At 45.9% G+C, this 12,500-nt stretch overlaps 1 protein-coding gene across 1 annotated transcript in view; it reads right to left on the bottom strand.

Moving 5' to 3' along the window:
- pdgfd (platelet derived growth factor d) overlaps nt 1-12,500 on the bottom strand; it is a gene marked incomplete at both ends in the record, with an annotated part of 51,302 nt that overhangs the window by 19,670 nt on the left and 19,132 nt on the right. The window contains 2 exons of the mRNA XM_080844410.1: nt 1,762-1,939; nt 4,031-4,235. Coding sequence (XP_080700536.1) covers nt 1,762-1,939; nt 4,031-4,235 — 383 coding nt within the window. The remainder of the gene's footprint in view (nt 1-1,761; nt 1,940-4,030; nt 4,236-12,500) is intronic.

Below are 12,500 nucleotides of genomic sequence, written 5' to 3'. Positions count from 1 at the left end.
CTTAAATGGTAAATAAAACATATTGAACTGAATTGAACTGACAAGAGTGTGAGCGAGAGAAAGAAAGAGAGTTTGACAGAAACAGACACTAAGAGCACTTTAGAGATAAGATGAAAACGGTGACAGAGAAAACACAAAAACAGGAATGAACATGAGTGAGAAAAAGAGGACTGAGTGTAAGGAGCACAGCCACATGCAGTGTGAGATAGACAGATGCCAGGGGAAAAGTGTTAAAGGAGGGAAAATAACGAGTGAGCGGGCGGGTCTGTGCTGAGTGTCTGGGTGTAATTTGTGTTGAAAGCAAAGTCAACCGAGACAGAGAGAGAGAGAGAGAGAAAGTGTGTGAGAGAGAACGAAAGTCAGAGAGAGAGAGAGAAAGTGTGTGAGAGAGAGAGAGAGAGAGAGAGAGAGAGAAAGTGTGTGAGAGACAACGAAAGTCAGAGAGAGAAGAGAGAGAGAGAGAGAGAGAGAGAGAGAGAGAGAGAGAGAGAGAGAGAGAGAGAGAGAAGAAAAAGAGGAAGAGAGCAGAGCACCAGGAGACAATTATGTGCCTGAAACCATGGGAACATCTTCACATCTAAATCTTCCCGGGCACTTAAAACCCAGCCGCTGCAGAAGACAAAAACCCTCTTTGGCTTTGGAAACACCCAGGGCTTGTCCGGCCAAATCTGTCCCTGCCATCTCCTAGGCCCTTCTGTTAAGCAGATGTCCACTCCAGCCCCGTCCACACTACTTAAAAGGGTCCCTCCCTGAGTCCATTACACCCAGCGCTTCCTCCTTAAAGAATGTAATGAGCTTGTTTTTACAAGGCCAAAAGACTCGTTAGTGCGGGATGACTCAGTGCCATAGTTTGAGACCGAGTCAGCTGGGTAGCTGTTGTGCAGTCATGTCCTGTCACAGCCGCTGTCAGACATACACACACAGTGGTGTAGTGGTCCCTGGAGAAGTGGGTATACTTTTTAGCAGCCCATACAGCACAGGATAAACGCCCTGTTTTGAGAAGTGGGTATACTCAATGCTGACTGAAAAATAAGTGGGTATACTCCGTATACCTGCGTATACCCTGGACTACACCACTGCACACACACACACACACACAAACACACCAGCCACCCCTATGTACTGTAAAAATGTAACTGCGCATCTGTGTGACCCATTTTACCATGAAACCTCCCTCCCATACTCTCCCTCCCTCACTCACTCACTCACTGACACACAAACATAAACAACATACTGGCATCAACTGCATACTTCAAGTGGGTAACTTACGTACCATCATCTGATCAGTGTAAAGTGTGTGAGGCATTTTAAACCACACATCAAAGTCTTGTGTTACTTACAGTCACTGTGTACCAATTGGTAATTTGACTCCTTTTAACACGTGAGTGCTGATTGATGACATGCGATTCTTTGATGCTGATGGAGCTCTCGCCCATTACCAGGACAGAATGTTTAAGTTGTGTGAATCTCCATTTCCCTGAAGAACACAGTCTTACAGCCCTCCGCTTGCTTGCTTGCTCTCAGATGGGCAATTTGCTCAACTTCAGCTCAACTTAAGTTCAGCGCTGACATTAACCATCCAGATTCACATCTGTGCCACAACCACAGTAGCAGCAGCAGCAGCTTGCAGACATAATGACATTTCATAATGACATTTCCCTGGTTAGTCCCGTCCAGATGAGTGATACGTGTGTGTGTGTGTGTGTGTGTGTGTGTGTGTGTGTGTGTGTGTGAATGTGTGTGTGAATGACAGGCACTCACCAGCAGAGAGTAATGGAGCTTGAAGCCGGGCTTGGCCACAAAATAGTTGTCAGACTTGAAGGTGACCTTGATGACATTGGTCTTAGAGGTGATGTGGGGGGGGGCCTTATTGCCACACCAGCGGCCCCAGATGATGGTGCTGGTCTCTGAGATGTCCTCCACCTCCACGTAATCGTACCTGAGACAGGGGTCAGACACAGGAGGGAGACAGCGGTCAGACACAGTCTCAGACATCCGAGGGCTGTCCACTCTCTTTCCCTCACTGACACAACACATCTCGCTCCCAAAGCAAAGCAGCCTACCCAATACAAAGCCATCCAGCTTACTCACAACTCACTCAAAATCACATCTTTATCAGTACACCTAACTGATATTAAGGACATTCATAACAGGCAATACATCTACAACACCGAGTACAGAGAAATGTACACAAGCTGGAGAAAAACATGCTCCACATGGTACAAAAAACTAAATATGTATGGACAATTTAAGCCCACCTATAGACTCATATGAACCTAAAATAAGAATACCCCAGTTATTATACAGCTCTTATCTGAAAGCCAATACTTCAGATGCGATGGAGTGGATTTGATAGCTATCCCAGCCGCCTATGCTACACCGCAGTGTGTTTAGTCATGGCTGGACTCAAGCGAGGAAGCTGGTCCGTGGCTTGAGATTGACAGCTCAGTGGGTTGTTTGGAAGGTGAAGGTGGTGAGATGGTTGGTGGCAAACGGCATAAACACTTGGCTGGTGGCTGATAAGCTGCAGAGACAGGCACAGAAACCTGGCTTGCTCCAGCGATGCCCATCTTGTATAATTAGCTGTATAAATGGATAATTACATAATAGAGCAATAACAGCGACAGTGTGTGCCGTTCAGGCATGACTCATCGAGGGAGCTTGTTTTCGAGTACCGGGGTATAATGTTTTAAAGCGTATTCTAGACAGACACACACACACACACACACACACACACACACACACACACACACACACACACACACACACAGACACACACGCCCACACACACATACACACACGCACACACACGCACACACACACGCACACACACTCATAGTAAACTGTTCTCTTGTTATTTGTCTTTCTCTCTCTGCTTCTTTCATCTCCTTCATCCTTCATTCACCCCCTTGTCTGTGCTCTCTATCCTTCAATTTCTTTCCTGTCTCTCTGTCTTGGCGAAGCTCCTCATGTTTCAGTCCCAAGACAAAGAGAGAGGCAGCTGATTTAAGGCTTTAAGGCCACATGGTTGACCCCATCCGAGAAGAGCTTAGAGCAACAGAGGGATTGAGAGAGAGAAAAAAGAGAGAGAGGAGAGACAGATTGGGAGGGATAAATCCATCTTCACAGAGGATGTTTTGCTCCTGCAAACCACCTTGCCTGGGTAAGTTTGAAACAGTCTATGCCTGTCAAGCATACACACTCACTCTCTCTCAAACACACACACACACACACACCCCTTCCCTTTAGTACATTCAGTAATATTGTCTGCAAAGCACCAACACTCCCACACAGCCAGACATGAAATATCTGACACACACCCTTCTCTCCTCTATTTTTCGTTAGTTCTTCCCTTCTTCTCCTTTTCCTACTTCTCTGTCCATCTTCACTACCACTTTAGTTTATCTCCTACTACTTGTGTTACACTTGCTTTCGCTTGCTTTGTGCAGTAACAGACGCACATATTTAATGTGTGAATAAAGCCAATTTTTAATTTGAATCACTCTGCTAATTCACATTTAGATTTTATGGTCTGATAGCGGCCTAATTATCTTGGAGTTTTTGTCTCATTTTCTAACTGCGTGTCCCTACATTATTTTGTAATCAGATACATGCTTGGTGGAGGAGTCTTCTTTTAGTGCTAATTAAAAAGGTTTTTGGTTAGTCTCAGTAACATCTGACCGAGGAGATGCCTATCTCAGGGTCCTAAGCTAACATGTTTTCTAAATGCGTTCATAATTTCTGGTATGTTAATGGCCAATGGAAATCTTCCCAGCTCTGCCCTGGTGTTTTCATTTGATTTTTTTGGAAAATTTGACATACATCTGGATTTGACAGAATTCTGGACGAATTCTTCAGTTCCTTTCTCATGTCTTTCTTTAGCGCTTTACAAAGCAATACACATCTTTCCTCCATTTCTGCCCTCTCTCTTCCTTTTCACATCAGCTTCCTCTTCATCTCTCTCTTTCCTTCATCTCCATACAATTGTATCCTGCACCGTTCCCACCCTCCAGCCTCCTCTTTTACTTACTTGCAGACGTCGTTCTCGGGCTCCTCCAGGCCGAAGTGGCTGTTGAAGTCCAGCAGGATGCGGGTGTTGGCGGGGGACAGGAGCCTCCAGGTGAGGAGCAGGTTGCGGGGGTAGGCGTTGGGGTAGCGGGGGCTGTGCAGGAGGCCGCTGCCAGTCACGTCGATGGTCTCCTCCCTCCGGTACAAGTCTGTGAGGTGATTGCTGTCTGTTAGTGGTCACAACTTGTAGAAGTTAGTGTGTTTGCTCATCGGAGATGGGACACAAGACATGCATATGTACACACACGCACACACACACACACAAACACACACACACACACAGACACACACAGACACACAGAGACACACACACACACACACACACACACAGACACACACACACAGACACACACACACACACACACACAGACACACACATACACACACACAGACACACACACACACAGACACACACAGACACACACAGACACACACACACACACACACACAGACACACACACACACAGACACACACAGACACACACAGACACACACACACACAGACACACACAGACACACACAGACACACACACACACAAACACACACACACACAGACACACACAGACACACACAGACACACACAGACACACACAGACACACACAGACACACACAGACACACAGACACAGACACAGACACACACACACACACACACACACACACACACACACACACACACACAGACACACACACACACACACACACACACAAACACACGACAAAAGGAGGAGAGACGACAAAGAGGACAACACATACATAATGACAGCAGGCTCAGGCAAATTGGGTGTACGCAAACATTCAGAACACATTTAAATAATGTTCAATTCACATAATCACACACATTATCATTCTGCTTCCACACTCCCATATGTTAGCAACAGTACATTATACAGAACGTTTGTTCCACGCATAATTCAACAAAATAACATAAAGAAATCCTACAGATTAAAGCAATTATGCAAGTAAGTGTAGAGATTGACCATAGAATCAAGAAAAAAATACATGGCTTTTCTCCATCGACGTCAAAGGGAATTTGATGGGGTGTACGAGTTTGTGAATGGTGCCAAATACAACAGAGGCTGGCCCAGAAGCACTCACTGCTGTTCACAGTCACAACTGGGGGAGTGTGTCTGTGATATTGACCAGAGCCGTGTGTGTGTGTTTCTTGTGTGGGCTGGTGTGTGTTTGGCTGCCCTTCGCAAAAAAAACACTCGTTCATCATGCTCCACACCCCCTGAGAGCTTGCCTGCCGGGCTAGCGCTTGGCATTCTGGGTAGCTGTCAGAGACTGGAGTGATGTGTTTCATGCTTATGCTATTTATTTTAAATTCCCCCACCTCCCCAAACAACACAACAAACTTCATATCTGGAACTGCCAAACAAGAACATGCGATTACATAGCCTCTCTCTCACCAAACACACACACATATATATATATATACGGTATGTGTGTGTGTGTGTGTGTGTGTGTGTGTGTGTGTGTGTGTGTGTGTGTATGTATACACACACCACATAGAGCCTGTTGAGAGAGTTACACAGTGCAGGTGACTTTGACTTTGACTGTGAGAGATCACTCCTCTGGTGGAACCTGGCCTATCCCTTTAACCCCACTAGTCTCCCATCTGCACTCCTCCCGGGTGGCCTGAGATAGGAGATGGACTTCTGACTCTCTGATCTCTGACAGACAGAGGCTGTTCTAAAAATCTCTTTAAACTCCTACGCTTTGAAGCTCCCTGGACTCTGAGAATCGCGCTATACTACGTAGGCAGGCGTGAGCTTTTTTGGGAGGTAAAACATTGACCGTCGCAACGTCACTAGTAGTATAGGAGCCCACAGCTGGTTGGAATCGTCCACCTTACTGCCTCCAACACACAGCTTGGCTGATGCAACAATGGTATCCATAGCGATCATGCCAGTCCTGGGAGAGACCACTGTTCTTTTGCCTTTTAAAAAAAAGGCTACAAAATGTAAAGTGGAATGCAACGATGCGAAGGAGGGGATAATTTCAGCTCAGCTGAAGACATTTACATATATAGTGGCTGTTCTGAAGACACTAATATTCAAATGTCATTACAGGTGTGTTGTCTTTTTTTCCGCCGAGGCCAAGGTTTGGAGGCTAAACTCAAAATGATGACCCTGCTCTTTCTCCCCCCGAAGCAATCCATGTCCTCCACGCCAACAGATCAAATTACAATAGAAGCAGGAATCAAGCGCATCACAGTATAGCAGAATAAAGTGATTTAATTACAGCACCTGACTACAGCCAGGGTCAAGAATGATCAGATGGGATCTATAAGACTCAAGTGTCAGACAAAAGGCCTCGTTCCACATTGTTCACAGCCCTGTCTTCATCAAAGCACCTGCCAGTCAGACGGGATTAGCAACAGCCAGTGTCACGGGCGAACAACCCCTTCCTCTTTCATCGCATGTGCCAAAACAGTCAGCTGTTGACAGCTGTCAGTCAAGGGGTCAGAACATGTGAGCGAGAGAGTGTTAGAGTGTGAGTGTGAGTGTGTGTGAGTGTGTGTGTGTGTGTGTGTGTGTGTGTGTGTGTGTGTGTGTGTGTTTTTGTGTGTGTGTGTGTGTGTGTGTGTGTGTGAGTGAGAGAGAGAGAGCACTTCAAAAATGAACTGTCGCCCTGCTGTCCATCAGCTCCCCCTGTGGCACATTAGGGAACAACCAAAGGCGACTCGTCCCCAAAAACTATGGTGTCTTGCACCAAAATGCATTCGCAGGTGAATTCTCATTTTGCATGTCTGCGCAGTGCACAGCTAATGGGCTCACTGTAACTGAGCATCATCACTCATATAGACTATCAAAATAATACGTTTAAATATAGCCGCAAGCAGCGACCAGCAGAAGAGAAGGAGACATTTCACTAAATGTGGAATGTATCCAAAGAATGTGGTAATTTTTCGAGCTATTGCTCAAAAAGTGCTTTGGGCCCTACCTCATTTCAGGGGATGTGGCACTAAGAGAAAGGCACACCCAGGGACACAATTATTCCTCTATTCTGTATCAGCCATGTGGGGCTACAACCATACCACGTCTCATGTGGATTGGTGAAGTCTTAGTACATGATATCGCTGACCACAAATATGTGAACCAAAGGAATAAGAACAATAAGAAAAAAACTTATGATTGCCTGCATGCATGCAGCAGTGGTCAAAATGAAAGGAGAGAACTGAAAGCATCTCACTGTAAAACTTCTTTTACATCAATGCTACAATCAAGGTTCAACCCACGCTACCCTTAGGTCTGAAAGGGTTAACCGGTGTTGTCTCGAGGAGGATCGAAAAGGGTCGAGGTCACCTTGACGGGGTTGTGAGTACTTGAATGGGAGGGGGTGGGCATTAGAAAACCACAGTACGAGAAACCACATCTATTTCTAAACGCAGGCACTGACATTGTAGCGCAATGAGCTAATTGTGAAAGATAAGGTAACAGCAACGGAGGCCAAAAACCATTGGAGAGAGTGAGGGCGGTTCTCTGGGGTGGCTGTGGTTTGGGCTATGTAAACCTGTGGTGGTTTTTGGGCCAGCCCAACGTCTGAGTTATGACAGAGGAGATGATGGTTCTGGTGCTTAACACTCACAAAGCAGTGCTCACCATAAAAACACCCCTCAAAACAGCATGGCAAAGGCTGTGAGATTCTTTTTCAATCTTGAAGTTGTTGTTTTTTACTGTCAGCAAATGGTTCTTTGTGTGGAGAAGTTCCGTGTTAAAGAATTGTGTACAAGCACCTTTGTGTGTGTGTGTGTGTGTGTGACTATATGTGTTTGTGTTTGTTCCAAGAGTGTGTCTGTGTTCTCTGCTGCATCCTGTCATCATGTTCTCCTGTGTCCACACAGGCCCTCAGGTCATTCCTCCTCATGTTCTTTTATCAGAGGCAACTGCCGTTTCCAAACATGCTGCATCATGTTTGGACCCAAGGAAAGGGAACATGTCTCTGTGTCAGAACGAGCTCTACTCTTTCTTTTCACCTCACTTCTCTTTCTGTCTTTTTTTTGTTCCCTTCCCCCCCTGGAGGGGTTGAGGGGGTTGGATGATGTTAACATCCAGCCAGCCCACACAGATGTTTTCAGTGCTTCCATGTTTGGAAGGGGCCTATCTACCAGAGCATTTCTCAAGACATGTCCGAGTGACGGGAGAGAGCGTGCGAAAAAGAGAGCAAGAAAGCGACAGGGAGAAATAGAGAGGGTCAGAAAGGTAAACAAATGGAGGGCAAAATAGCACATGTATAAACAGAGACTGAATCCACCAAGATAGAGACAGAGAAGGGGGATAAGAGAAGACAGACAGAAATATAAACAGACACACAGAAGGAAGGAAACATTTAGGAAGATAGATCGTTCAAATCGATGTGACAGACTTGTGACGAACCTGATGGATGGACAGACAGACGGTTGAAGGCACAGACTGATTGATTGATTGATTGATTGATTAATGAATTGATGGTTGATTGATTGATTGATTGATTGATTGAAAAAATCAACAGACACAAACACACAGAGAGATTGCTGGACAGAAAGATTGGACAGTAGATTGATATGTGGATGGATAGATACATTCTTAGGTTTATGGAATGATATGTAGACGTATAAAATGGATAGATGGGTGGATGGATGGATGGATAGATAGAATTATGGATGTATGGCTGAGCGGAAGGATGGCTAGGCATTAGAGTGTCAGTGTAGTGGAGATCTCAGAGTCTGCATGTTCCTGGGGCTCTGCCTCAGCTGGGCCAGTGGGCGGTCCTGCCTCCACCCGAGCCTCCTCTGTGAGAGTAATGGGACACCACTACCCACAATGCACTGCATCACAGTGAGATACACTGAACCACATCCAAAAGACACACAGACACACTCACACCTCCTCCAGTCACCATCAAAGTAAGAATAGTTTTCTATTTTCAAATACATTTTTAGTTTGTTTTTGTTTTTGTTTGAATTCAATCAGAATTTCTTCACTCCCTTTGGTAATCACCTCAATCATGTCACATCAAATTCGGAATTCGTTAAACTCTCCAACATCAGGTCGCTAACTGTCATTTCGCCTGACATTGCTGCAAGTCGCATTCACTTTTCATGGTCTCTCTCGTCGCTACATCGCTGCCGGTCTTTTCCTGTGTCTATGGGTCTTTAGTCCATCCATGTAGGCTATACATCTACCCATCCTCATACATCCGCCCCATCCGTCAATACATCTATCTGTCTATTTCTCAATCCATCCAGGCCATCCAACTGTCTCTCTATAAATCTATAATCAGTAGTTCATGAATTTACCCAGCGCAGCACACCAAAAGGGAAGTCTGAGATTGATGGGAAGATGAGTCCGGTTAGATCCCAGTCCTGATGTAGTATTCCCTAAAGCTCATCCTTCCCCTTTGCCCTCAATGTGCCCTGAAATAACACTTTATAAACCAGTTATAACCAGTTTCCATTCACTGCTCTATCCAAAACCTTCTCAGTTATTATCTTCATGATCTACCAAACCACCCCAGCGTCCATCTCTTCCACCCACCCTCCTTCTATCCACATTTATACTGGCTCCATTTAACTGTGTTCCTCTTCCACAGCGAGATTAAACCCATTCATACTCGAAGAGGCCAGTTAAAACAACGAGGCCAAAATAAATGAGCTGCTTGACATCCATAATGAAGCGCGGCACGGGACATCTGAGGCAAATCACATAACAAAATGTGGCGTCACACACACCTGCTCTGCAGCTCGGGGAGAGCCAAATTATTGCTCCATGTGCTGGGCAGCTGCCCGCCGCAGTGGCCACATCAACGTCCGCCACCACTACCGCCGTGGGCAAGCAGACCCGACTCAAGACACCTCTTCTGTTTTTTCCCTTTGTTCGCCAGACGAGTGCCATCAAGGAAACACCCTCCGCACCTCTCTCTTTTAATTCACTTCACTCGTGAATTAATTTGCTCCGTGATTATCTGTCAGCGAGGGGAGAAAGAGGGGAGAACAACAGGGAGGAGAGGAAGAGAGGATAGGCGAGTGGGAGAGAGGGAGTAATTGTTACACAACAGACGTGTTCAGGGCTGAGGGAATATGTGAGGTTACTGTTCTTCAGAAGGGGATCAGACAGGCACAGACTGGGAGATGGAGATGCAGGGAGTAGGTGTGAAAAAAAGATAAGGGTAGCTAGAAAAAGAGAAAGAGATAGAGAAAGAAAAAGAAACTGCCAATGAGTAAGAAAAACATACATGTGATAGAGAGGGTAAGTGGAAGACAGCGGAGAGACAGGAATATGAGAACAGGGATTCAACTTCTAATTTTCAGAGTGCCTGAGTGGATGCTCGTAGAAACAAATGCGTTCCTTCTCCCAACAGGAGCCCCCTTCCCCAGTCACCTCGTCTCCGTGCCTCAGTGAAACAAACGAGCGGAGCCGCGCCGTCAGACCCTATTACCCGCTCACTCCTCTGACCCCTCCACTGGTTCAGGTGGCGGAGTGGCCTTTCAGCGGAGGTGTTTAATATTTATTCAGCCCGCTAAAATAACAATGAGGTCAACGCGCTTCAGTTAGCGAGAACAACACGGGACTGGAATAGGAAGCCGGGGTACGACCGCCTTTTCACTCGGCTGTGCGCTTTCTGCACACACTCTGTCGCATTCCACATAGAGCGTGTAGAACTTTTGGGGGGCGCGCTAATCCATACTGCAGGGAAATTTAGCATAACGTCTAAATGGATTTAACTGGAGCCGTCAATATTTAGAATCATCAGCGGGGGTAGGTATTAGCCCACGAGGCGAAAGCGCTTGTGGTAATAAAGGAAGTCTGACCTATCCTGCGCACTATTAGATCAATGTGGACTGAACCACCACAGGGCAAATGTGCTCCAAACTCCAAATCTATGCAATGGAGATAGACTGTTGTCAATGCTCTGTCCAGGAAGTCATTAAAGGCATTTCCTTGAAAGCTCTTTGGTTTTATAATTCAGAGAGAGAGAGAGAGTGTGTGTGAGTGAGTGAGAGGATACTAGTATGATAGACAGAGAGAACAAGAGGGTGCGAGTAAGAGAGAGAGAAAGAGCTGTTATAAGTAACCGACCAACTGCTTTAAGTACTGTAAAATATATGCATTCTACTGTACATGCAAATGCCACAACAGTTGGCCTAGAAGGGGAAATTGAGTCACAGATACCAGACGCCTGAGGTCCTTTTTTCACAGGGACCTGTTTCTCATTAGTGTCGAGGTTTAACGAGATGAGTAGATGACACAAATCTAGTCGTTAAGGAATCAAACATGTCAGCTAGTGATTCCCCCCATGAGGTCATTCACATCATGAGCCAGCAGTGAGGACAACACCCTACGCCCTCAGCTGAAACTGCTGCTAAGTCTGCCGTCTGCTAAGTCTGTGTCTGTGTCTGTGTCTGTGTCTGTGTCTGTGTCTGTGTCTGTGTCTGTGTCTGTGTCTGTGTCTGTGTCTGTGTGCGAGTGCGAGTGCGTGCGACCGTATCTTATTATTTTGAAGACTGAAGATTAGATTTGTTTTACAAAGAAGTATTATAAAGAACTTTGCCAGACAGAAAGGCTCTTTGTGAACACAGCAATACATTGAACCATAGAACCATCCCCAGCACTCTAGAGTGGGCTCTTAAAGAGTCCGCTTGTACAGTCAGTCCTTAAAGGTCGCGCACTTCTTTAAAAGTGTGTAACACACACATGTTAATCCCATACCCAGAGTCCCCCCACGGGTCTCACAGCCCCTCATAGCCGTTACGCTGCACTCGCTTTCACAAATCAGCATGCTTTAGCACGCGGCATTGCTGATTAGTCGAGGGGAACACAGTGCCATTAAATCCCCCTCGTCTCCTGACTATTCTCCCAGCGCTTTGAATATTTGATGGGGAGGTATTTAAAGAGTGGGCTCTGGGACAGGGGCAGGATGTGTGTGGGGAAGCTGATCACACCCTAGCTGGGTTTGGCTACAGCTATGGAGTTATTTCATAGAAACTTGAGAGAGCGACAGACTGCCACTCCCATTCATGTTAATGGTCCATTCTATGCTAGCTACTTGGTCTATGTACGTGCGTGGTGCTTAGTTTTAGTACCAAATCTATGAAGAGCCAATCGCCTGACCTGCAAGAGTGCACATGACCAATGGTAGCCAAGACTGTGAAAAGGTATCTGTGACTGGAGGCACACAGGTGAAGATGGGGGGAAAAGGAGCATGTTGTATTGTCTCCAGACACAGTCCAGTGGGTCACCTGAGCAAGTCATTTACAGTGGAACGTTCTAATATCTATACAAAAAAAAGGAAAATAAACAATAACACAACCATCAAAACAAAAGTTGAAGGCAAACTAAGGATGGTCAATAATCAAAGCAAAAGTAACTGTAGCGATTACAGAGATCTCACCCAGCTGAAATCGTTTGAGGCCTAACACCATTCAGTAGTGTCTGCACACCACACTG

The sequence above is a fragment of the Sprattus sprattus genome, assembly GCF_963457725.1.
Source record: "Sprattus sprattus genome assembly, chromosome: 9".
NCBI classification, from domain to species: Eukaryota; Metazoa; Chordata; class Actinopteri; order Clupeiformes; family Clupeidae; genus Sprattus; species Sprattus sprattus.
This window is presented reverse-complemented; position numbering and strand designations above follow the sequence as displayed.